The sequence below is a fragment of the Sciurus vulgaris genome, assembly GCF_902686455.1.
Source record: "Sciurus vulgaris genome assembly, chromosome: 3".
Taxonomy (NCBI): domain Eukaryota; kingdom Metazoa; phylum Chordata; class Mammalia; order Rodentia; family Sciuridae; genus Sciurus; species Sciurus vulgaris.
Window position 1 is genome coordinate 44,733,583 of NC_136463.1, and position 26,768 is coordinate 44,760,350.

General features: G+C 41.9%; 2 protein-coding genes across 6 annotated transcripts in view; both read right to left on the reverse strand.

Moving 5' to 3' along the window:
* LOC306655702 (phosphoribosyl pyrophosphate synthase-associated protein 2-like) overlaps positions 1 to 7,057 on the reverse strand; it is a gene marked incomplete at its 3' end in the record, with an annotated part of 395,253 nt that extends 388,196 nt beyond the window's left edge. Inside the window, exon 1 of the mRNA XM_079130350.1 lies at positions 6,402 to 7,057. Within this exon, the coding sequence (XP_078986476.1) occupies positions 6,402 to 6,483 (82 nt within the window). The 5' untranslated portion in view covers positions 6,484 to 7,057. The remainder of the gene's footprint in view (positions 1 to 6,401) is intronic.
* A 15,921-nt stretch (positions 7,058 to 22,978) lies between these two features.
* Positions 22,979 to 26,768, reverse strand: part of ULK2 (unc-51 like autophagy activating kinase 2) — a 75,244-nt gene continuing 71,454 nt past the window's right edge. For all 5 annotated transcript variants that reach the window (XM_079131670.1, XM_079131672.1, XM_079131669.1 and 2 more), the window contains 2 exons: positions 26,410 to 26,545; positions 22,979 to 25,205 (listed from right to left, as the gene is read on the reverse strand). In XM_079131670.1, coding sequence (XP_078987796.1) covers positions 25,147 to 25,205; positions 26,410 to 26,545 — 195 coding nt within the window. In that variant the 3' untranslated portion in view covers positions 22,979 to 25,146. The remainder of the gene's footprint in view (positions 25,206 to 26,409; positions 26,546 to 26,768) is intronic.

Sequence of the window (26,768 nt, forward strand, 5' to 3'; positions counted from 1 at the left end):
AATGCCAACAAATTGTAATTTTACAAGCCAATGATTGGTTTGGAACTGATTGGCTCTATAGACCTGAAATTAGCTGGCCAGCACCCAATGGGACACAATGGATATGTGGAACTAACTTATGGCCCTGGCTTCCCCCAGGCTGGATAGGAAGATGTACTATCGGGTACCCCTGGATGCAAGGGCGATGGACCCCAAGTATAGAACAGCCAGCAAATCTCCCCAATCTCAAACACAGATGGGGACGATCTGTTTTTCGTTGGTATGATCATTTAGCTTCAATGTTTATCCCACAAATTGGTTTAGAGGATGTAATGTGGCATGTGGAAACTCTAAACAATTATACCCAAACCGCCCTCCATGACGTTGAAGAAAGCATTTCTCTCCTTAACACAGAAGTGACACTCATGAGGAAAGCTGTCTTACAAAACCGAATGGCTTTAGATATTCTCACTGCAGCCCAAGGCGGTACTTGTGCCATTGTTAGAACTGAATGCTGTGTTTACATCCCTGACAACTCCGGCAATGTGACTGACATCCTTAAAGATTTACATTCTCAGATAGAGGCCATGTCCTCCCCAGACCCATCATGGGAACAAATTCTTAGCTCCTGGTTCTCTGGTACCTCCTGGTGGAGAACATTATTAGTTTCTGTCATCATCATCATACTCATTGGCGTGTTTCTATGCTGTGGTATTTACTGTTGCATTAATCTTATCCCGGTACTCATAACTTCTTGTTTCTCTTATAGACCGCCCATCTCTCAAATGACCCTCCAGCCCATTATTCCTCAACCAGACTTTTACCGTGGACCCCTCGATCGACCCGATTTCTAAAAAGGAACTCCAAGCTGCTTACCCCACGCCGTCCACTTCCAGCTCGAAGAAGTCAGAGCGGTCATCGACCCCCTTCCCCAGCAGCATGGAGTTCCTAAGATTAGAGGGGGGAATGAAGCCAGAATTGGGGACAGGCAGTTAGTGTAGAAATAGGGAATCGGGTCAGATCGAGAAAATGGAGGCCATAAAACCATCTGCCTCTGGAAGTTGGAGACTGCTGTGGGAGAATGGAATGTCAAGGACCTGCAGAACCCATTGATAACCAAATTTACCTGCCCTTGTCAGAGACTGCAGGCAAGAAGATGCTGATTAATGCCCCCTGGGCCCTTACCTGCCTGAGTCACTTTGACCCTCCCCCTGCCCCATCCGCTTCTCACCTGCAAAACCAGGCCTAACCTGTAGGCAGGAAGGAAAGAGATAAGGGGAGAGAATGGGAGAATAAAACCCATAAAAAGGACAGGATTTGCTCATCCCACGGATTCCGCCTTTGGGTCCCCTTCTTCCACCCGGGAGAAGTCTGCTTTTACTTTTCTTTAATAAAGCTGCATTTCCACTCTACATTTGCCTCGGCGTGCTTCTCCGGCGTTATACTTCAACACCTGAGGAAGCAGGACTCGTCACCGGTAAAGAGCGGTATCACTTTCACATGGGTCCTTGTCCACAATTTGGTGACTAACTGATGCAAAAATAAGAAGACCACAGGACAACCACAAGGCATTTGCAGGAGTCATTCCTCTAAGGGAAATGTGCATTAGAGACTTTGGTGACCAAGAAATGACCCAACCTCCATTATGATAATAAAGAATACAACCCTGGATAGAGATTTAAGATGCTAGTGAGAAATGCAATATAGGAAGTACCATGATTAAAATATGCAAGAGCAATTGTAATAGTGGTCCACTTCACCTTTTGGATATAGCTCTGAGGCTTAATTTTTAAATGGGACATGTTTTCTTTTCCTCTTCTCCCTCTCCCCCTCCCTAACCTGGGGGTGGGAAACAAGATTACCCTGAGTTATCTGTGCTCCACAGGAAGGATATATCTGCCAAAAGATCTAGGAAGTGAATATTTCCCAAATTAACAAGGGAATCCTAACACACAATCAGGGCATCCTGGAACCCCTTGTCAGAGCTCACCTGGAATGTAGCCTTTGATGAGCTGCTTTGAAATCCCCCCATTCCTCCAGATGGGCAGAATCACAGCCTCTGGAACGGGAGTTCCCTGTGTTTCTCCTTTGCTAGAAAAGCAATAAAGCTTCTTTTTCCTTTTTCTCAAAACATGTCCTCATTATTAAATTGTCATTAATTGGCATTGGGTATAAGGACCGAGCTTTCAATTACACAATGGGCAACCCCAAGGAAAACTGGCACAAAATTGCATAACCCTGCTCTGACTCCACCTCTAGTTCAGCCCCCTACCTACTCCATGTTAGGACCCCAGATCAAATGAATACATAACAATGAAGCCTACTGTTATGCATAATTATAATGTGCCAATTAAAAAAGGGAAAGAGAACCCTAGACTAAGGTAACAGGACATAGTCTCTCCAAGATCACCCACCCAGTCTTACATGTGTACTTCCCCTTTATAGTAAATCTCTTGCTCTGCTACTCATACCTGACATGTCCTCAAAATTTTTATATAATGTGGCCCATAACCTGAAAGGTATTAAGCATGGTGGCACACACCTGTAATCCCAACAACCCAAGTTGAACCAGCAGGACCAAAAGGTGGAGACCAGCCTGGGCAACCTAGCAAGACCTTCAGCAACTTAGTGAGACCCTATCTCAAAATAAAAAATAAAAAAGGCTGAGAATGTAGCTCAATGTAGAGAGCCCCTAGGTTCCATTCCCAGTATAGCAGGGGTGGGAGGGGAAGAAAGAGAAAGAAAAATCTGAGTAGAGGTCTCCTCTGTATCTAGAGAACTCCTCAGATTCCTGTTCAGTGATGACTCCAGTCAAACGTGTGAGAAATAGTGATACCGCCATTTACCGGTGACAAGTTCTGCTCCTTCTAATGTTGAAGATTGAACACTAGAGAAGCACGCCAAGGCAAGCATATTAAGCAGGTTTTATTTAAAGGTAATAATACAGACTTCTCCCGGCAGGGAGAAGGGGGCCATGGCTGATGTTCTAAAGTCCCCAGAAGTGAGCGCACCCTACATCTTTTATAGGTTAAAGTCTCTTTTGTTCTCCAGTTCTCTCCCCCCTTATCTCTCCTTCCTGCCTACGTGACTAGGCCTGGTTTTGCATTAAGTGAGAAACCATGGGCAGGGGGAGGGCCAAGGTGATTCAGTCAGGCAAGGGCCCAGGGGGCATTAATTAGCAGCTTGCAGTTCTTGATAAAGGCAGGTAAATTTGGTAATCAATGGGCTCCGGAGAGCCTTGACATTCCATTCTTCCAGGGGCAGTTTCCAACTTCCATTGGCAGATGATTTTATGGCCTCCATTTCCTCGATTTGACCCGATCCCCTATTTCTACACTAACTACCTGTTCCCAATTCTGGCTTCAGTAGAATGTAGTTATTTTCAGAATGTAGTTAGTATCCAGCCTGCGGCGGAGAGCCCAGATCTGATCATATAATGAGATTATAAGAATATTATGATAAAGAACCAATGCCTGGGGAAAGGGTTGACTTTTCCCCCTCCCCTCTATCAGCCTCTCTTCAGGGAACCTGTCCCTATCTACTGGATAGATAGCGGTAGCTAGGAGTCTCCCTTTTGAAGCGTAAACATCCCTGGCTTTCAAGGCCAGAGATTCAACAGACGCCTATAAAAAAGAGTCATTTTTTCTTATACTTTGGAACTTCCTGAACTCTGTAGGAATGCACCTACATCATTTAATTGCTAGGCCAATTAACTCCCGTCTAAACTATAACCTCATTGGCCTAGTCCTTAGAAATATAGATCTTGGGCAGCTATGGTAACAAAAACGGAATGATATTGGCACCAAAACAGACATGAAGACCAGTGGTTCATGGGCTGGGGATATGGCTCAGTCGGTAGAGTGCTTGCCTTGCAAGCACAAGGCCCTGGGTTCGCAAAAAAAAAAAAAAAAACCAGACCAATGGTTCAGATAGAGGAGACAGAGATGAACCCACATAAATACAGTTATCTCATACTAGACAAAGGCACCATAAACGTGATGAAGGCTGCTCCTATAAAAACCACCAACTCTTCACTTGGGCCTGAATGCCCTCTCTAGGAACATTGCTCTGCAATAACCTCCACATGTTCAGCTGCCTGGAAACTCTTTAACAAATGGTGCTGGGAAAACCAGAAATCCATATGTAATAAAATGAAATTAGACCCCTGTCTCTCAACCCTGCTCAAAACTTAACTCAAAGTGCATCAAGGTCCAAAGCATTAGACCAGAGATTCTGCACCTACTAGAAGAAAAAGTAGGCCCAAATCTCTATCATGTCAGATAAGAAAGAGAATTCCTCAACAAGACTCCTAAAGTGCAAGAAGTAAAATCAAGAATCAATAAATGGGATTTTACCAAACTGAAAGCTTCACAGCAAAGGAAACAATCAAGAACAGGAAGAGAGAGCCTTACAGAATGGGAGATCTTTGCCAATTGCACCTCAGATAGAGCATCAATCTCCAGGTTAAGTAAAGAACTCAAAAAACTTAACACACACACACACACAAAAAAAAAAACCCAAATCACCCAATCAATAAATGGAACTGAACAGATACTTCACAGAAAAAGAAATATGAATGGTCAACAAATATATGAAAATATGTTTAGTGTCTCTAGCAACTAGAGGAATGCAAAACTCTCTGATTAAAAATTAAAACTACTGGGCTGGGGATATAGCTCAGATGGTAGAGTGCCTGCCTCGCAAGCATAAGGCCCTGGGTTCAATCCCCAGCACCAAAAAAAAAAAAAAATTAAAACTCCTCTGAGATTTCATCTCACTCCAGCCGGAATGGCAATTATCAAGAATACAAGTAATAATAAATGTTGGAGGGGGTGTGGGGAAAATGCACACTCATACACTGCTGGTGGGACTGCGAATTGCTGTTACCACTCTGGAAAGCAGCATGGAATCCTCAGAAAACTTGGAATGGAACCAAATGATGGTTCCCAGTTATCCCACTCCCTGGCTTATACCCAAAGGACTTAAAACCAGCATTCTATAGTGACACAGCCACATCAATGTTCACAGCAGCTCAATTCACAATAGCTAAGCTATGGAACCAACCTAAGTGCCCTTCAACAGATGAATGGATAAAGAAAATGGAATGTTACAATAGAATTTTACTCAACCATAAAGAAGAATGAAATTATGGCATTTGCTGGTAATCAGATGGAACTAGAGACTATCTACTAAGTGAAATGAACCAGTTCCAAAAACCAAAGGCCAAATCTGCAGATGCTAACTCACAATAGGTTAGCGGGTGGGGGAGTGCAGGTTCACTGGATTGGAGTGGGGGGAAGAGGTGGGGGTATGCAGGGGGGATGGGAACGGGAAAGACAGTAGAATGAATCAGACATAACTTTTCTATGTGCATGTATGCATACATGACTAGTATAACTCCACATCAGGTACACCACAAGAATGGGAAGTTAAACTCCATGTATGTATGGTATGTCAAAATACATTCTACTGTCACATGTAACTAAAAAGAATACATTTTTTAAAATAAAAGAAATAGAGGTCTTAGGAGATAAACTCAAGCCATCTTGAGTTACTACTGTCTGTGTTGAAGGCCTTTTTGTGATAACACTGCTTGTGTTTTACTGTCTTGTTTACACCTGTGAACTACTACTGTAAATTCCCTGTGCGTGGTCTTTGGTCACACAGGCCAAGAATTCAAACCCACCAATGTCGTAATGGCAAAGAAATGATGTCACATTTTCTATAAAAACCCCATGTAATCTCAACTCAGGGCCCAGGACTTCAGAACATTAGCTCATCTGGAGCTGCTGGTATAAATAAACCTGAGTTCCTCAAACCTCCAAGTGGTGCTTGGTCTCTAGCTGAGTGAGATTTCCATAACAAGCCTTAATTGGATCCAATTGTAGCCATTGCAATTATAGCCCTTCCCTTTGCCCCCTCCCCAATTATAAAATCATCCCTTCATGTAGATTGTAACCCCAAGCTCCTCCAGTCAGGGCAAAGGGCAGTGCTGCGTTAGGTATATAGGCAGGCTGACTGACACCTGGGCTGCTTGCTAGCCAGGTTCTGTGGCATGCCTTTCTGGGAGAAGTGAAGTTTGCTTTGCGCAGTCACATTCCGGCGCGTGTTTGAGTTCTTGTGGCACCTTGGTATTTCTAACAAACTTAATACATAGGTCCTAGTGATTGCACTTCCATCCAGCTTGGGTTTGGCCCATGGTTCCAAGGAAGCAAGCAAGTGTCATTCCCCCTGCTCTCCCTCCCTACCCCATGCCTTTTGGGTCGCCTCTTTTCTCCCTTTTCTTGCACCTTCAGAGAAAAATTACACAAGAGCAAGTTTTACTTAACTGGTGTTCCCAAAAGGCTCAAGAGATTTGCATCCCCCTAGATCACTTGCCCATTGCACAGACCCCTGCAAAGGGAGAGATATTTCCTACCTACCCTGATGCCTTCCACAGGGGTCCTCCCACCTAGCCATCAGGTCACCCAGACATGGTGTCAGCAAAGCAGGCAAGCCCAGCATGCTTCCACAGGCACAGCCCCCTGATATCCTGGCCTTCTCTGGTTCATTTTTCAAGTTCCACTAGCTCAAATGACACAGATGGTTGCTCAGCCAGTCCATTGCATGAGAACACATCCCATTGAGCCATGAAATATCCCTTATACCTTGTAGAAATCCCCCAATGTTTATCAAAGATTGTCTTGGAACTCCTCTTTGATGACTTGACAAGATGGGGAATACATTTGTATGATGGAAAGGTAGGGAGAAGGAAGTAATAAAAAGAAAATCTGAAGCATCCTAAGTTTGATTACAAGAGCCCAGAGATGGAGGAGGGAAGACACCCTAAGTCAATCAGTTAACAGCTACAAGACCAAACCTAAATGCATGTTAAAACCTTGATTCAAAACACTAGGCTTCCAATGCACCTGGCACCACTGCATCCTGCTTACAACCCAACATCGCAGAAACACTAAACACTTGTCTTTATGGTCTGCCAACTGACCTCAGAACTTTCCCTGCTTCACTTTATCCCACCCCTCTTATCTACAGTCAATGTAGCATTGATGAAAACAATTTATTTTCATTAGAAAAATGCTCTTAGGCCATTTTGAGACAACAGCCAGGCCCCGTAGGACCCCTGGCTAGACTGACTGAGCCCGGACTCCAGGATCCCTCAGCCCGACCGATCACTCCCTGCCTCTGGGGCCCTCACATCGACTGACTGCTCCCTGTCGCCAGGACCCCCAGACCAACTGACTGCGCCCTATCACCGGGACCCCAGACCAACGGATTGCACCCGGCCTCCAGGATCCCACAACCACACCAAACACACCCGACCTCCAGGACCCCTGCCTGACCAACCACATCCCAACGCCAGGACTTCCAGCTGACCACCTCCACACCCTGAGCTGCAGCTCCCCATTTGCCAACACATTTCAAAGCGAGAGCGGCCATCTTGGATAATCCTGGAGTCATAGCTTGCCGGCTGGAGGCTTGAAGCTCATTGTCAGGTACCTCTCAAGCATCAGGCTACTGAAAGACTGGGAGGTTTCATTATGGCTGTTATACAGTAGATTTTCTTTTTTCTCCCTATTGAAAAAATTTAAGATTTTATTTCTTTACTTTTCTTGCTCTCTTTTCCTTTCATTTACCTGTTCCCTCAGTCTCTTTCTCCCTTTTTTCCATGCTAACATCCAATTTCTTTTGATTATACTCTCACCCTTTCTATTATCTAGAATTCTGTATAATTTTTTCTTATCCCATTAACAGCCACATTCTACATCCCTCTGCATCCTCTTTGTCCTCCATTAGAAACTGCAGACCTTATTGCAAATCTGTTTGTTTTACTGAAGATAATATTTGAACTCATTCTGTTTATTATGACAATTTTGCTATTGTCATCATAGGGGCTATTTGGTCTAGGATTGCATAGAGTCTGATTTGGGCACTGCTAATATTGATCTCCCCTTAAAGGAAGGGTTTTGGAAACCTATAGGGCCACTATAAGCCTATAGGGGGAAATCTGCAATACTGCAGATCTGCACTGCTAGAGGGGAAGATACATGAACAACATGAAAAAACAAGGGAAGAAAATGATCCAAACAAATCTAGATTCTATGTTAATAGAATCCAATGACAGTATGTTAGAAGAAATGTCAGAAAAGGACTTCAGATTATACATGATTAAGATGATTCGCGAAGCAAAGCATGAGATAAGAGAGCAAATGCAGGCAATGACTGATAATATCAATAAGCTGAAAGAGCCCCTGCAGGAAGCAAAAGATCATTTCAACAAAGAGATAGAGATCCTCTAAAAAAAAAAAAAAAAGAAAAGAAAAGAAATCCTTGAAATGAAGGAAACAATAAACCAAATAAAAAACTCAATGGAAAGCATCACCAAAAGACTAGACCACTTGGAAGACAGAACTTCAGACAATGAAGACAAAATATTTAATCTTGAAAATAAAGTTGCCCAAACAGAGAAGATGGTAAGAAATCATGAACAGAATCTCCAAGAACTATGGGACATCATGAAAAGACCAAATTTAAGAATTATTGGGATTGAGGAAGGCACAGAGATACAAACCAAAGGAATGAACAACCTATTCAATGAAATAATATCAGAAAATTTCCCAAATCTGAAGAATGAAATGGAAAATCAAATACAAGAGGCTTACAGAACACCAAATGAACAGAATCACAACAGATCCACACCAAGGCATATTATAATGAAAATGCCTAACATTCAAAATACAGATAGGATTTTGAAGTCCATGAGAGAAAAGCATCAGATTACATATAGGGGGAGACCAATATGGATAGCAGCCGACTTCTCAACCCAGACTCTAAAAGCTAGAAGGGCCTGGAACAACATATTTCAAGCTCTGAAAGTACATGGTTGCCAACCAAGAATCCTATACCCAGCAAAACTAACCTTCAGATTTGAAGATGAAATAAAATCCTTCCATAATAAACAAAAGTTAAAAGAATTTACAAATAGAAAGCCTGCACTACAGAATGTTCTCAACAAAATATTCCATGAGGAGGAAATGAAAAACAACAATGGAGGTCAGCAAAGGGAGGAACTACCTTAGAGAAAAAGCACTCAAAGGAGAAACCAAGCCAACTTAAAAACCGAAAATAAGCCAAATGACTGGGAATACAAATCATTTCTCAACAATAACCCTGAACGTTAATGGCCTAAACTCCTCAATCAAAAGACATAGACTGGCAGAATGGATTAAAAAGAAAGACCCAACAATATGCTGCCTGCAAGAGACTCATCTCATAGAAAAAGACATCCACAGACTAAAGGTGAAAGGATGGGAAAAAACCTAGCATGCACATGGACTCAGTAAAAAAGCAGGGGTTTCCATCCTTATATCAGATAAAGTGGACTTCAAGCCAAAGTTAGTCAGAAGGGATAAAGAAGGACATTTCATACTGCTTAAGGGAACCATAAATCAGAAAGACATAACAATAGTAAATATTTATGCCCCAAACAATGGTGCATCCCTGTACATCAAACAAATCCTTCTCAATTTCAAGAATCACATAGACCACAACACACTAATTCTGGGTGACTTTAACGCACTGCTGTCAACACTAGATAGATCTCCCAAACAAAATCCAACCAAAGAAACCACAGAACTCAATAACACATCAATAACCTAGACTTAATAGACATATATAGAATATTCCATCCATCAACGAGTGGATACACTTCCTTCTCAGCAGCACATGGAACCTTCTCGAAAATAGACCATATGTTATGCCACAAAGCAGCCCTTAGGAAATGCAAAAAAATAGAGATACTGCCTTGTGTTCTATCAGATCATAATGGACTGAGAGTAGAAATCAATGACAAAATAAAAAAGGGAAAGTACTCCAACACTTGGAGGCTAAATAATATGCTATTGAATGAAACATCAATAACAAAAAACATCAGGGAGGAGATAAAAAAATTCTTACAGGTCAATGAGAATGATGATACAACATATCAAAATCTCTGGGACACTATGAAAGCAGTACTAAGAGAAAAATCCATTGCATGGAGCGCATTCCACAAAAGAATGAAAAGTCAACAACTAAATGACCTAACATTACAGCTCAAAGCCCTAGAAAAAGAACAGAATAACAGCAAAAGTAGTAGAAGACAGGAAATCATTAAAATCAGAGCTCAAATCAATGAAATTGAAACAAAAGAAACAATTCAAAAAATTGACAAAACATTGGTTCTTTGAGAACATAAACAAAATAGACAAACCCTTAGCCACACTAACAAAGAGAAGGAGAGAGAAAACTCAAATTACTAAAATCCGTGATGAAAAAGGAAATACCACGACAGACACCACTGAGATACAGAACACAATGAGAAGCTACTTTGAAAATCTGTATTCCAACAAAATAGAAACTACCAAAGACATTGACAAATTTCTAGAGACATATGCTCCTCCCAAACTGAACCAGGAGGACATATATGATTTAAACAGATTAATATCAAGCAATGAAATAGAAGAAGCCATTAATAATCTACCATCCAAGAAAAGCCCAGGACCAGATGGATTCTCAGCTGAGTTCTACAAGACCTTCAAAAAAGAACTCATTTCAATATTTCTCCAAGTATTCCAGGAAATAGAAAAGGAGAGTACCCTATCGAACTCATTCTTTGAAGCTCATATCACCCTCATACTCAAACCAGGAAAAGACACATCAAGGAAAGAAAATTTTAGACCAATATCCTTGATGAATATAGATGCAAAGATCCTTAACAAAATATTGGCAAACCATATCCAAAAACATATTAAGAAAATCGTGCACCACGATCAAGTGGGGTTCATCCCTGGAATGCAAGGATGGTCTAACATCTGTAAATCAATAAACGTAATCCAGCATGTCAATAGACTTAAGGATAAGAATCATATGGTTATCTCAATTGATGCAGAAAAAGCGTTCAACAAAGTACAACACCCCTTCATGCTCAAAACTCTAGGAAAAATAGGGATAGTAGGAACATACCTGAACATTGTAAGGCTATTTATGCTAAGTCCATGGCCAACATCATTCTTAATGGAGAAAAACTGAAACCATTCCCTTTAAAAAAGGGAACAAGACAGGGATGTCCTCTTTCATCACTTCTATTCAACATTGTCCTCAAAACTCTAGCCAGAGCAATTAGGCAGACTAAAGAAATTAAAGGGATACCAATAGGAAAAGAGGAACTTAAGCTGTCACTATTTGCTGATGACATGATTCTATATTTAGAGGATCCCAAAAACAACTCCAGAAAACTTCTAGACCTCATCAATGAATCTGGCAAAATAGCAGGCTATGAAATCAACACACAGAAATCTAAAGCATTTTTATACGCAAGTGACAAAACAGCTGAAAGGGAAATGAGGAGAACAACTCCATTTGCAATAGCCTCAAAAAACATAAAATACTTGGGAATCAAGCTAACCAAAGAGGTAAAAGATCTCTACAATGAAAACATCAAAAGATTGAAGAAAGAAATTGAGGAAGACCTTAGAAGATGGAAAGATCTCCCATGTTCTTGAATAGGCAGAATTAATATTGTCAAAATGGCCATACTACCAAAAGTGCTATACAGAGTCAATGCAATTCCAATTAAAATCCCAATGATGTACCTTACAGAAATAGAGCAAGCAATCATGAAATTCACCTGGAAAATAAGAAACCCAGAATAGCTAAAGCAATGCTTAGCAGGAAGAATGAAACAGGGGGTATTGCAATATCAGAACTTCAACTATACTACAAAGCGATAGTAACAAAAACGGCATGGTATTGGCACCAAAATAGACAGGTAGATCAATGGTACAGAATAGAGGACACAGACCCAAACCCAAAGAAATACAATTTTCTCATACTGGACAAAGGTGTCAAAAATATGCAATAGAGAAAAGATAGCCTCTTCAACAAATGGTGCTGAGAAAACTGGAAATCTATATGTAACAGAATGAAACTAAACCCCTATCTCTCACCCTGCACAAAAATAAACTCACAATGGATCAAGGACCTGGAAATCAGACCAGAGACCCAGCATCTTATAGAAGAAAAAGTAGGTCCAAATCTTCAACATGTCGGCTTAGGATCTGACTTCCTTAACAGGACTCCCATATCACAAGAAATAAAAGCAAGAATCAATAACTGGGACAGATTCAAACTAAAAAGCTTTCTCTCAGCAAAGGAAACTATCAGCAATGCGAAGAAAGAGCCTACAGAGTGGGAGAAAATCTTTGCCACTCATACTTCAGATAGAGCACTAATTTCCAGAATTTATAAAGAACTCAAAAAACTCTACAGGAAGAATACAAATAACCCAATCAACAAATGGGCTAAGGATATGAACAGACACTTCACAGAAGATCTACAAACAATCAACAAACTTATGAAAAATGTTCACCATCTTTAGTAGTAAGAGAAATGCAAATCAAAACTACACTAAGATTCCATCTCACCCCAATTAGAATGGCTATTATCAAGAATACAAGCACAATAGGTGTTGGAGAGGATGTGGGGAAAAAGGTACACTCATACATTGCTGGTGGGGCTGCAAATTAGTGCAGCCACTATGGAAAGCAGTGTGGAGATTCCTTAGAAAACTTGGAATGGACCCACCACTTGACCCAGCTATCCCACTCCTCGGCCTATACCCAAAGGACTTAAAATCAGCATACTACAGAGATACAGCCACATCAATGTTCATAGCTGCTCAATTCACAATAGCTAGACTGTGGAACCAACCTAGATGCCCTTCAATTGATGAATGGATAAAGAAACTGTGGTATATATATATATATACAATGGAATATTACTCAGCTATAAAGAATAATAAAATGATGGCATTTGCAGGCAAATGGATGAAATTGGAGAATATCATGCTAAGTGAGATAAGCCAATCTCAAAATACCAAAGGACGAATGATCTCATTGATAAGCGGATGATGACACATAATGGTGGGTGGGAGGGGGACAAGAATGGAGGAAGGAGGGACTGTATAGAGGGAAAAGAGGGGTGGGAGGGGTGGGGGGGTGGGGGGAAATAACAATGAATAAAACATCAGTACCCTATGTAAATGGTATGCAAATGGTATGCTGTTACTCCATGTACAAACAGAAACAACATGTATCCCATTTGTTTACAATAAAAATAAATTTAAAAAAAAAGAAAGTAAATTGCTCTTAGCTATAGGTCCAACAGGCATTTTTCCAGCTGCTAGCTAGCTAGCTGTGCTGCTAGAATCTGCGGGACCTTGTCTCAGGACCTAGTTCTTTTTCTGGCTGGCATTTCAACAACTAGATAAACTTTGTATTTAAGAGATCTTGGGGGGTCTCAGGAGTTTGGGCTTAACAGAAGTAAAAGGTCACAGGACCTTCTCCTTTGGATCATGACTCGCTCAACTCTTACAGATATTTCAATTTCTTATTTTCTGCTCACATGTCAGGAGATGCTGTAGGATAAGGAAGGGCCATTTTTGTTCCCTCATAGTTGGGAGATTTCCACATGGGGGCAAAGGGCCCAGAACACACAAGGCAAATATACAGCCCAAGAAAGTGATGGCATTTCAGGCCTTGAAACCCTAGGTGGGGCATAGGTAGTTGGTGAGTCTTCCAGTTGCCTCCCAAATGGGAGTACCTGCCATTCCACCTGTGGCCATCCCTGGCGATGCTGGGCTGGGACTGGAAACTGAGATCTGAGAACCCTGAGACACAGTATAAGGCCCCATTCAAAATCACTGCATGACACACATACAATGGAATATAATTCAGCCTTTAAAAGGAAGGAATCCTGACACATGCTACCATTATGGAGTTCGAGACCAGAGGCCTGACTCTGGGTTCCCAAAATGTCAGGTCTGGCCTCTTGCCCCAGTAACCAAATGGAAGAATAGAGATGACTGAGAATACAGGTGTGCTACTCAACTACTCAGGAGGTGGAGCCAGGAGGACCTCAGGTCAGCCTGTACAATTAGCAATATTTTGTTTCAAAATAAAACATGCTGGGGATACAGCTCAGTGGCACATCACCTGTGTGTTCAATCCCCAGTACCTCCAAAAAGAAAAGTAACAGTGAAAAGTAGGAAAGGAACTTTAATCAGTATCTCTATAATGGAATGGAGGCTACCAGAGGCTGGGGAAGTGATAGGTAATTTAAGAGCAGAGTTTCAGTTTGGATGGTCATGATGGATCGCACACCAGTGTGAATGTACTTCACACTACTAAACTTTAAGTGGCAAATTTTACATTGTGTATGAGGCGATGAAGAGATTAACAACAGGAGAGGTATTCTGGGCAATGTGGGTCCTTCAAAGGAAGACTTTCAGGCAAAGGCATCGACTGGCAGGGTCTCTTCAGGGAGTGCAGATGGGATGCAATGGGCTGGGCAGAGCCTGGGTCACCTTCAATACAGCACTGAGGCACGTGTACTCTGTTCTAGGGGCAGTGGGGAGCCACTGAATGTTTGAGTGGATATGTTTTAGTCGAACTCTACTGTGATGGCAACCTGAGGGAGGCAGTAGGAGCATGGAGAGGAGCACCCAGGTGGTTCTGCAGCAATGCAGGAGGCGGCCGAGAGCCAGCCTGGGGCCTGGCACCAGAATCCCAGCCGTGTGGAGGAGCTTGCTGTTCGTCTTCTCCCTGTTGCTCCCTGTCTCCACTCTGCTGGTCTCTGCACATTTGCTTCATTCTCTCCTATCACCTCCTAGGTCACTGTGCAGCAAGGGCGTGCCCCATTCACAAGCACGCAGCTGTGGCCCTGAGACCTTGAGACCTGCTTGCCACCAAGAGGCAGGACCATGCCACTCCTGCTGCTGTCCTTCTGCACAATCTGTCTCACTTTCCCCCTATTCACCGTGGTCACTGTCTAATATCTGCACCCAGCTTTTCCTGTCCCACACCCCCACCCAGTCCTGTGGCCCCAAGGCTCACCTGATGGTCCAAAATTTGTTGCTGGGTCCCCAGAAATGCATAGCCCCCCACCTTCTCCCTGGCTGAACCCTAAAGCTGGTTTTCCCCAAAAGACAAGAACCACCTCCCTGTGACTGCTTTCCTCTCCTGCCCCTCAAGCCTCAGGATTTACAGTAGGGAGGGTCCTCTGGCTCCCCAGGGTGGATCCAGACCACATCTCCATGCTTTCCTCCTCCATCCTCTAGCTCTTCCTTCTGGACCCTGCACCCACTTGCTGGGCCGTCCTGAGGTGGCTGGAATGCTCACCTCCAGGGGAACTGTCTTGATCCCATCTGCTCTGATATTTCTTCTACTCACCTTTGTCTCTCACTGCCATGGTCCTACCTTGAGCTTCTTTTTTTTACTGAGAAATTGCTAAGGATAAGAAAGTTATGATCTCTCACAACTCACAGTGCCTATCTGGAACCAGGAGTGTGTCTGTGCTGAAGCTAAAGGACCAACACTGGCAAATGAGTGCCTTCTTTGTCCACGTCTACCTTTCTTTTTTCCTTCCAGAACTGGAGATTAAACCCAGGATGCTTTGCCACTGAGCTACATCCCCAGCACTATTTATTTATTTTATTATTTATTTATTTGTTTGTTTATTTAGAGATAGGTCTCACTAAGTTGCCAAGGCTAGCCTTGAATTTGGGATTCTCCTGCCTCAGCATTCTGCTGTGGGGCAGGAACTGTGAGGACTCCTCTCTCTGCTCTATTTCCCTGAGGGAGGCGGGCTTCTGGGGAGCTGAGGGTTCCCATTCTGGAACAAGGTGGGCACCAAGGGGCAGCTGTTGCTGTATGAGGGTGCATCTTTTCTGAGGTTTTCCTCCAATTCTCGAAGGTGTCCATGATAGTGATCTCTTGAAAAGGAGGTGCCTTACTGACCCTTCCTCCTCCTCACGCAAGACCCTGTCATTTCTCAGGAAGTAGTGCAGGCAGTGGGACAGAACCAACCAGTTCTTGGTACTTGGGCAGGCAGCACAGACAGAGGGGTAACAGGTAGGGGCAGTCCTGCTCAGCTGTACAAGTCAGAGAAAGAACTGAGGTGGGGACATGAATCCCAGGAGTGGGGCCTGCTATTATGGTTTGGATATGAGGTGTTCCCCCAAAGCTCCTTTGTTAATGCAGGTAAGTTAGGAGGTAAAATAATCGGATTGGAAAGCTATAACCTAATCAGTCCATCCTAGTTGGAATGGATTGAGTGGTAACTGTAGGCAGGTGGGGCATGACTGGAGAAGGTGGGTCACTTGGGTGTGCCCTGGAGAGGTGCATCTTCCCAGAGGGCCCCGCTCCTATGCTTCTCGGCAGCCCATGAACAGAGCAGTGCTCCTCTAGCATGCCCTTCCTCCATGATGTTCTACCTCAACTTTAGCCCAGAACAATAGAGCTGGTCATCCATAGGCTGAGACCTCTGAAACCATGAGCACAAAATAAAATTTTCCTTTTCTAAATTGTTTTTGTGAGGTATTTCAGTCAAACAAATGAAAAGCTAACACACCTACCACTGACAGTGTATGGCCAAGAGATCCACAGGCATATGAACTCAAAGGAAATTGTTTCAATTAACAGACACACAAGGATTAAAATATGTGTTTCATATTGTTACAACATTAAGAAGAGCTAAAGTGTCTATGGAGGATATGCCCAGGGTTCTCTGTCTATCCAGCAGCAAGGTGCTATTGGACTTGGTTTTTGCAAAATCCACATATCCTTATAGCCTTTCTGAATGAAATCAAGCAGGGGTCCTGAGGATACCCTCCCTGGCATCATATCAAGGAATGGATGCTTTCTTTAGCATTCAGAACCAGGCCAGGCAAAGAGCATTTTCCCTACCAAAATTGTATTCAAAGATAGTGTTTTTATCTTTTTTAAGAGAAGAAAAACTGAAGCTCAGGAAGGTGAGGTAACTTGCCCTAGACAACACAGCAAAATTAAAAGTGAACACTTCATTCCTCAAAGCAGCAGAAAGTTGTTTCCCCCAAAATGTTCCAAAATGATGTTTGTATTCTGTAAATTTACAATTTAATATATTCTGCTTAAAAGAAAAACTTGCTAGGCAGTGCTGTGCTTCTGACACTGAGGCATGCTTCGGTGTTAACTGGATCCTTTGGACTCCACGGATGGAGAAGGAAAATGTGCTGTTTCTGTGGATACAATGGGTGTATGTTCTCTGTATCCTGGGCATCTGTCTATTCCATTAGTAGTTTCTTTGGAAATGGCCGATAAACTACTGCCCAGGTGCTAGGTCAGGTACATTGACTGTTGTATGGTCTACAATTAAGGGTTTTGTTTTTTCACATTTCTAAATGGATGAAAAGATTTAAATAAAGTTTAGAAAAGTTGTCCCCAGGGAACAGGCTTATGGGGCTGCTGTCTTCTCAGAATATAAAAGGGATTTAAAAACAAACAAACAAAAAAACAAACTTATGGTCAAACACTGGGTTTCCTCTAGAAACTGTAAATCTACTTTACAGCCTCAATTTAAGGCTTTCCGTATCAAATAGGCTGCCTGCACTCTTTCTGTGCCAATGGAAATTCCTAAGTGAGCCAGCATCTGGTTATTTCCTTCATACAATCCATTTCCCTTAATCCTTACTGACACCCTCCAACTGCAACAAAGCAAAGGCCTCTGCCAGGCCATCAGAACCTCTGACTGCAGGCCTCCTGTTACAGTTTTGATCTGGAGTGACCCTTCAAAGTTTTGGTCCCCTGCTGTTGGCAGAATTGGGAGGTGGTGGAACTTTAGAAGGTAGAGTCTAGTTGGAGGAAGTAGGTCACCAGGGGCGTGCCCTTGAAGGGGTTTCTTGTCCCAAGACCCTTCCCTGCTGCTTCCCAGCTGCCTTGAGCAGTTTGGTTCTACCATGTACTCCCTACCACAAACTAAAACCTCTTAAACCGTGAGCCAAAATAAATCTTTCCTCCTTTAAGTTGATTTTCTCACAGCAATGGCAACTTAACACACCACCCATGGATGCCTCCTGGAAGGTCAGTGTGCCAGGCAAGAAGTCACTTTATGGTCCACATAGATAACTGGGGGAAGCCCTTCTGCAGACCTGGCTAGACCCAGACCACTACCTTTTCCTTCCACCTCTCCTTGCAGATACAAAATCCTCCCAGCTAAACAAGCTGAAAAGAGAACAGTGAGAGGAGGCAAGAAGTGGCGGTGAGAGTGGACCTGGTGTCTTGATTGTGATGTCAGCCTCCTCCTCCTCCTCCTTCTGTGTGAGCCAAGGACAGGGACTGAAGGACTGAACCCTATGATGGGTGGGTGCACCTATAGGGCATTCCTGAAGAAAGGATCTACATCTACTGCCATGGGGTCCCAGAACGTTGTAGGGCCTGTGGAAGTTCTTCCCCTTCCCGCTGAAACAATCCCCTGCTGCTCAATCCCATCACCATATATATAGACACAGGCAAGGAAACATACAGGAAAGCCTCAAGGTGGGTCAACCAAATGCCCAAGTTTATTTATGTGTCCCAGACACCATTTCTTTCAGGTGCAGGAAAGCTTCTGAAACCTACAGCTCCTGTGCTCCAGATCCAGGCCCAAGTGGACTACACAAAGCTGCTGACACTGACCTGCTTCCACTAGGCATTAGATGGCAGCAGCAGGAGACATCTGGGCACTAAATTGCATAAAGCTCTTCTTTCCTCTCTTTCTGTACATCATCAGAAAGTGTTAGGAGACAGGAGAGTGAGCATTAGGCTCTGGACTGTGCTCAGCCTTCCCAGCCCAGCCCTTGAGGGTCCAATAGTTACTCCCACCACTGGCAACCTATGTGGCTTTTCTCTTGGGTAAATAACTCTCCACATCAGATTTTTCCAGATGAAGTAATAAATGTTAGACTGATGCAAGCATGTCATTAAAACAGCCAAACAGTCAGCTGCAGTTGTGCACACCTCTAATCCAGCTACTTGGCAGGTTGAGACAGGAGGATAACAAGTTTGAGGCCAGTCTTGGCCACTTGTGAGATCCTATTTTAAAATAAAAAGAGCTGGGACTGGGCTTATGGCTCAGTTGGTAGAGTGCTTGCCCAGCATGTGTGAGGTGCTGGGTTCAATTCTCAGCACCATGTATAAATAAATAAAGGTCTATCAAAAGATAAAAAGAGATGGGTATATAGCTAAGTAGTAGAGCACCCCTGGCTCAATCCCTGGTACCACACACAAAAAAACAAATTGACCTAAAGGGTAACTCAGAGGATACCTGAAGCTGGGGTGGTTGGTAGGTAAACAGCACAAAAGGGCTGCAAGAACCAGTCATTTGAGCAGCTATCCAGCTACAGCATAAAGTCCAGGACTTCCTGCAAACAAATGCAAACCAAATTAACTTTTCCCCATTCCTGAAACAAACTGAAAACATGAGCAAAAGGATGACAACTACTGAATAGCAGGCATTACTATGTTCTCACTTGTGCCAGGTGCTGTTCAAATAACTTTATGTTCATCAACTTATTCAATTTGCCACCAACTCTTCAAGACTTGAACTCTTCAATGAAGACTTACACTCCTCCACAACTTCACAGATATGAAAGTTAACAAAAAAAAAAAAAAAAAAAAAAACTTGCCCAAGGACACACAGCTGAACAGGGCAGAGCTAAAGACCAAGTGGACCCCTTAAACTGAGCTGTCAAGTTGCAGAAACCCCAAAGAAGACAGGTGTGGTACTACTGAATCCCAGGTGTGAATCCCAGCTACTCAGGAGGTTGAAACAGGAAGATCACGGGTTCAAGGCCAGCCTGGGCAACTAAGCAAGACTTTGTCTCAAAATAAAAAAGCACAGAGTTCAGTCCTTCAGTCCCTACTCCCCTTGGCTCACAAGAGGCTGACATCACGATCAAGCCACCAGGTCCACTCTGTTGCTGCCACCTCCTGCCTCACTGTTCTCTTTTCAGCCTGGTTAATTGGGAGAATTTTGTATCTGCAAGGAGAGGTGGAAGGAGAAGGTAGCTGTCTGGGGGCTGGGGTTGTGGCTCAGTAGTAGAGTGCTTGCCTAGCATGTGTGAGGCACTGGGTTCGAGTCTTGGCACCACATAAAAATAAATAAAATCAAGATCCATCAACAACAGAAGAAGAAAGAAGAAAGAAGATGATGAAAGGAGGAGGAGGAGGAGGAGGAAGAATGGAGGAAGAAGGAGGAGGAGAAAGAAGAAGAGGAGGAGGAGGAAGAGGAAGAAGAAAGAAAGGTAAGGAAGAAGAGTAAAGGAAGAAGGAGGAAGAAGAAGAAAGAAGAGGAAGGAGGGAGGAGGAAGGGAGGGAGAGGAGGAGGAGGGGAGGGGGGAGGAGGAGGAGGAGGAGGAGATGGTAGTGGTCTGAGTCTGGCCAGTCTATAGAAGGTCTTCCCCCAGTTATCTGTGTGGGCCATAAGGTGATTTCCTGCCTGGCACATGGGTGTAGCTCAGTAATAGAACACTTGCCTAGTGATGCCCTGGGTTCAATCACCAGTACCAAAAAAAGAGGAAAAAGAAAAAAAAGAAATTCTTAAGTTGTAAAATGCAGTTTTCAACAGGTAAATGTTCAAGCTGGCACCTCCTAATAATATAAGCTAACAGTTCTCTGTTTGAGAGGCAGCCTTGCCCTGCCAAGCCTGTGGCCCACTGGCCCAGGGCTTCATTACCCTATTATAGTTTGGATACAAGGTATCTCCAAAAGCTCCTGTGTTAAGAGGTGAAATGATTATGAGAGCTTAAACCTAATCAGTATATTAATCCATCTGATGGCTTAATAATTTGAATGGACTAGTGATGGTAACTGTAGGCAGGTAGGGCATGGCTGGAGGAAGTTAGGTTACTGGGGGTGTACCTTTGGGGTATATATTTTGTTCCTGGTTCCTCACACTCTGCTTCCCAGCAGCCATGAGACAAGCAGCTTTCCTCACCATGCCCTTCTTCCTTGATGTTCTGCCTCACATTAGGCCCAGAGCAATGGAATCAGCTGAACATGGACTGAACCTCTGAAAATAAAATTTTCCTCCTCTAAGTTGTTCTTGTTAGGTAATTTTGTCACAGCAGTGAAAAGCTAACTAACACTGCCCCCCATAGTCTCCATTACTCCAAATCTACTCTGGGAGGTAATGGAAGAGTTGTCAAGACAGGATATATCAAATTATGAATATCTTTATGGCATATGAAAATGGGGCTAAGAAGCCTTCTACAAAAAGGAAAATCCTTCAGTTAATTCCCTTGCACAGCACACTCAGGACCACAGGGCCAGGTGCTCCTCTGGACTGATCCTCACTCTAGTCAGGTCTCCTGCACGCTTTCTGCCGGATACTGCACAAGATCACAATCGTAGCAAGATTTCAGCCTGTTGTTTGTTCTGATTGCTGAAACCACCTTGATTCTATACCAGTTTGTCTTTGCCTCTAGCACAAATGCTGTGTGATTTTCTTTAAGTGGAGTTTTCTTGTGTACAATGCTTTTATAGAGGGATCATTTCTGATCATTTTCTAATTCAGATAAGGAAAATACCATCTTGACTCCTCCCCTCAAGGACAGTACTATACCAAGGCTTTGATAAACGAGAAAGGAACCTGGGAAGGTCCTTATGTAGTCACAAGACAACATAACTTCAAGGGTCCAGAACCCAAAAGTAAATGGTCTAAAGCCATCTAGAAGCAGGTGCAGATGCTTCAAAGATCCAAGTATCAGGTGTGACAGGATCAAGTTCTCTGAGCAGTAGCTGCTCCCTGTGAAGCAATCTTTCCTATACAAATACCAATCAACTTTTCTTTATTCCAGAAAAAAACTTAAAAGTGCTAACAGAGACTATAACTGTGACTAAAAGTGTGAAGACTTCCACTACAGCCTGTGCTCCAATCACTAATAGCACCTCAAGGACTTTTAAGTATCTGAGTCCATGCCCCTCATGCCCGGCATTTCCAGTTCAATTTTCTTCTCATTATCCTCGGACACTGAGGCAGCCTGACACCAATATTAGCTCCTCCTGAACTGCTAGGCATGACTCTAATGAGGACAGAAAAGCTCCTCTTGTGGGAACCAGAAAACACTGGACCATGGGAAATAAGTCATCAACCCTCATTGAATATTGTTTCTCTCAACTAAAATGATCAAAATTCAAAATTGGGTGTCACCCATCATATGTGCAGCAGCAAGGGTGCTGTCACTGGGGTTTAACTCAGAGGTGCTCTACCAATGAGCTATACCCCCAGTCATTTCTTATTTTTGAGACAAGGTCTTACTATGTTGCTGAAACTGACCTCAAATTTGTGATTTTCCTGCCTCGACTTATAGTTGTGCACCACTCTGTCCAGTTTGGATGTCACTATTTTTAAATAAAATATTCTCAAACCATGAGAGAAGCTATTGCAAATGGCTAGCTGAGTCTAGAGGAGGAAGCCCCAGCACAGGGATGAGCTGGAGGGAGAAATGACATCCTTCCGGAGCTGAGAGTTTCAGGAGTAGCTGCAACTAAGCAAGCCCTTCGGAAAGGAGGCATGGGAACCCAGATGTGTGAGATATATTGGTTTGGAGGCCCAACTCCACATCCTCATGTCCACTGCATACAAATCAACTCCCTCCTTACTACCTTTGCTGGCATTCTGCCCTAACAATAGCCTCCTCCTGTACCTGACTCCTCTCAGTGGAAGGAAGGGAGCACAGGGCTGTGGGAAATAACTATACCAAGAACATAACTTCAAGACTAGTACAGGAGACAGGTAAAATAAATCTTGGAGTAGGAATAGCTAACTATCAAATTCACTATTAATTGCTCTATTTACATTTATAATCATCCATAATTTTCCAGATATTAATTTGAATATAGGTGTCAACCTATAAACATGTGGACTGGTCCATTTCCACTTTATGAAACAGGTGATATAAAATTTAAAAATATACTAGATGCATACCTGAAATCCCAGCTACTCATGAGACTAAGGCAGAAGGATCACAAGTCTGAGGCCAGCCTGGACAACTTAGTGAGACACTGTCTCAAATTTAAAAAGGGCAGGAGATAGAGCTCAGTGTGAATACCCCTGGATTCAAAGCCCTGTACCCTCCCCCAACAAAAAAAAAGAAATTAAAAAATACTCATGGAAACATAAAGCACTTGTTTATTATTGCTATAATCAAGGCAAAAATCTCTTAAAACGATCAGCCTTGATAATGGAAGTATAATCAGAATCATTACTCATAAATTTACAGTTTGCTCTGTTGTTGAGACTTCACTGTTTCACACACACCAACAATAACAAGACCTTGACTACACAAGATGAAGAAAGAACTTGAAGTTACAAAGCATGGCTTGACCACTTTCCTCATTCCTGACTTTAGACCAATCACTTACCCTCTTTGAACCTGTTTCATCCTGTGTTTAAAGAAGTTAGAAAGGGGGCAGAATAAACCTATCCACCCACGTAGAGGATCATTTGAGATAATAGAGGAGAGAACATGGATGAAATTGCACTGTTAACTCTAAAAAATTATACAAAATACAGTATCAATAAGCAAGGAGGAGAAGGGATCATCAGTTTATGGAAGCCTGAATGACAGTCACCAAGAATCTTAAATCCTGGGAAGTGACAAAGGACCTTAATGACCAAGTCCCCAGAATAAGGAAGTATCTGCCTTGACATGTCACTTAATATGGACCCAACTGTAACCTAGAAACACTGTCAGTTTTATTTTACCTTAATATACATTTGTATAGGCAATAATAAAAAGGCTATTACACAACGATTCAGTAAGTTTTAACTAGTTTCAAGAATAATGCATGCAGTTTACAAATGAGAGGTAGAAACACTGTATTAAAGACCTAAAAATACAAACATTATATAAATAAATGTTCAAATTAACTGCTGGAATTTCATACAGATAAATTAGGTAGAAATTACATTACTTTGTCAAAGTAAAAGAAAAACCATGTTTGTTTGTTTTTATCAGTACATTAAAATTAGAATAATGCCAAAGAGCTTCTGCACAACTGTCAGTTCAGAGTATTTTATGTAAAAGGCTTAAAATAATAGGATTAAAACTGGTGAACAGTTTATTCAAGTATTCAAGCAGGTAAGTAAAGGAAACCAAATAATATACAATGTAGGAACCATTCCTAAAGGGATGTTAACTGCCTGCTTTTTCATTATGAGCTATTTGGTGAACTATCAGGATTAACATTAAAAATACACATTAGGCTGGAGAGAGCTGCCCATTTTCCTAAGAGAAAACAAACCTAATTTTTCACTAACTTCATGTAGAAACTCCACGTCACTAACAAGCCTTTGATCACCAACTTTGTTTTGGCCCTATGAAAATTCTCAAGAGTAGCTCTTGATTCATGATAGTTTTTCTAATACTGTCCAAATAAACCTATCCTTTAATAAACCTAAGTGGCAGGCATCAATGCACATTTTGCATGCACAAGGAAAAATGCAAAGTAAACACCAGCAACTCAAAATATTACTAAGAAGATCTGTAGGTGTAAATAAACAACTAAAAAAAAAATGCAAAGGTTCACATGAACACAAGTTTTGACCATTTAAAAGTTCAATAGAGATTACATGTGAATTCTGGAAAGGGTATATGTATATAATGAAGTAAAATACTTTAAACAAGTCCATTGTGCCTCAGTTTTAAATTGCAAAATCCAATAATACACAGTTGTTTTAATAAATTAGTGCAACATGAAAGATTTTGGAAGAATTAACGTGTCCATACTAGATCAAATTGAAGATTTCAAAATTTCTTCCTAGAGCCATCTTTTGTTTCTTCTTAAACTATTTCTTCCTGAGCTGTTGAAAGATGCACACTCAGGTTCAGACAAACTCACCCCAAACATCAAACTGCCTGAGGAGATGTAGATTCTTTTGCTTGTATACACCTCAGCAAACATATGGCATTTCATACATTGTTCTGTGAACTGAGTGAAGTGCCACTTGCCTTATTTCATGTTTTAATTATTCATAAGAATAAGTGATAATTCTAGTTCTAAGGTACGTTTATTTACCAAGTTCAAACAGGGACCAAAGTGGAATACTCTTTCTTCTCCTTCTACAAAGAAAAGGGGAAAAGGGAGTGTCTTCTCCAGTAAGGCAGATTTTCTACAAACGTAGTTTTGGATTGTTTCTCCTTTTTGAAATTGCTGCTTGTTCTTTGGTAGTCACCAGTTAAACTAGTTTCCTGGGGATGGGTGACAGAACCAAGCTGTAATCCCAAACATATCACCTCATGCTCCCACAATGGTCCATGGACAAGCCTGCTGCTCACACAGTCGCAGTGCTACAGCAGAGTGCCGACAATCTTCTTTCAATACTAGACTTATCTAGAAATAAAATAATAAAAAATTAAATTCATAATAAAAAGCACTTATATTTTCAAAACCGAGGAAAGAACAACTAAGGGGAAAAAAATCACTAACTCTATTGGCATCATTGTCTCTTTTCAATCTTTGCCCTGAAGGTAATAGAATATGAATATATTTTTTTTCTATCTGGTAATAGTTTAGATATAATTTCTAACTTAGTGGTAAAATTTAGAGGAGTACATCACACAGAGAACATATGGATTTTAACAGGTAGCTTGCTTATAAGTACAATTAATGAGGACTGCTATCCCCTTGTGGCTCTTCCAAATGTGATTTGACCAAGTATACTTTACTAGGTCCACCACCTTCTCCTCAAAAATCTGATTGTTGGGCTTATATCTGATAAGTAGTAAAATCTCCTGGTAATCCTATCCATCTCTAGTACATATCCAGTACAGTATCACTCTCTAGTACATATTCTACATAGTATCAATCTGCAGTACATAGGATCTTTGTAGGATTCTTCAGTCATTAAACCCAGGAGGCTTAAGACAGTTGCATTCAACAATAAAAACAACATTCTCCTACATACACGAGCACACACTTGCTAACAAAGTAATGCAGTGTAGAAATCTAAAGACTAATAACTAAAACCATCTGTAATTTACATGCATAATCTCTAATCCTCACAACCCTGCAAGATAGCCATTATTATCCCCATCATATAGAATAAGAAACTAAGACAACAGAAAGTTTAAGTGATTTACTTAAGTTTGGAAAGCCAAGATTCAACCCAGGCAGTATATCTGTAAACCCTAAGCTCTTTTTATTACATACTTCAGGAGACAACTAAATTGCCATCAATAAATACAGTGGTCTTTTCTTATCCCCAAGGGATATATTCCAAGACCTCCAATGGATGTCTGAAAGCATCAAGAGTATCAAACTCTATCTACAAGCACTGCAATACCAAGACAAGAGATCTGATAACTAAGAGAGTTACTAAGTGACTAACAGGGTGGCATATCTAATAGCATAGGTAGGCTAGACAAAGGAATGAAGCCATTCATCACACTACTCAGGACTGTACAAAATTTAAAACATGGAATGTTTATTTCTGGAGTTTTCCATTTAATATTTTTAGACCTTGGTTGATTCGGGTACTGGAAATGTGGGAAGCAAAACTGTAGTTTCTGGGAAACTATTATGTAGGTCAGCTTACATTTATGTACATTTTCAATGTCTGCAGGGTCCTGTAGAATCTTAGTTAGGCCTTCCAAAAGAAGGGCTGCCTTATGGTAGCGATAAACAATATCTTCAGTTTGCTGAAACATCTCATCCAGGGCTGCAGACTGAACCTGGAACCAGTCAACAAAAAGATTCTCAAATTTTCCAAGAAATTACAAATTCATCTGGGCAGTACAGCTTTAAAGAGCATCTACCTAAAATTAATAAATTTTGATGAAATGCTATAGACTACCCAACTATATAATACTTAAAGATTCATCAGGATGAACCATTTAAAGCAGATTTCAGGGGCTGGGGTGTGGCTCAGTGGTAGAGTGCTTGCCTAGTACATTG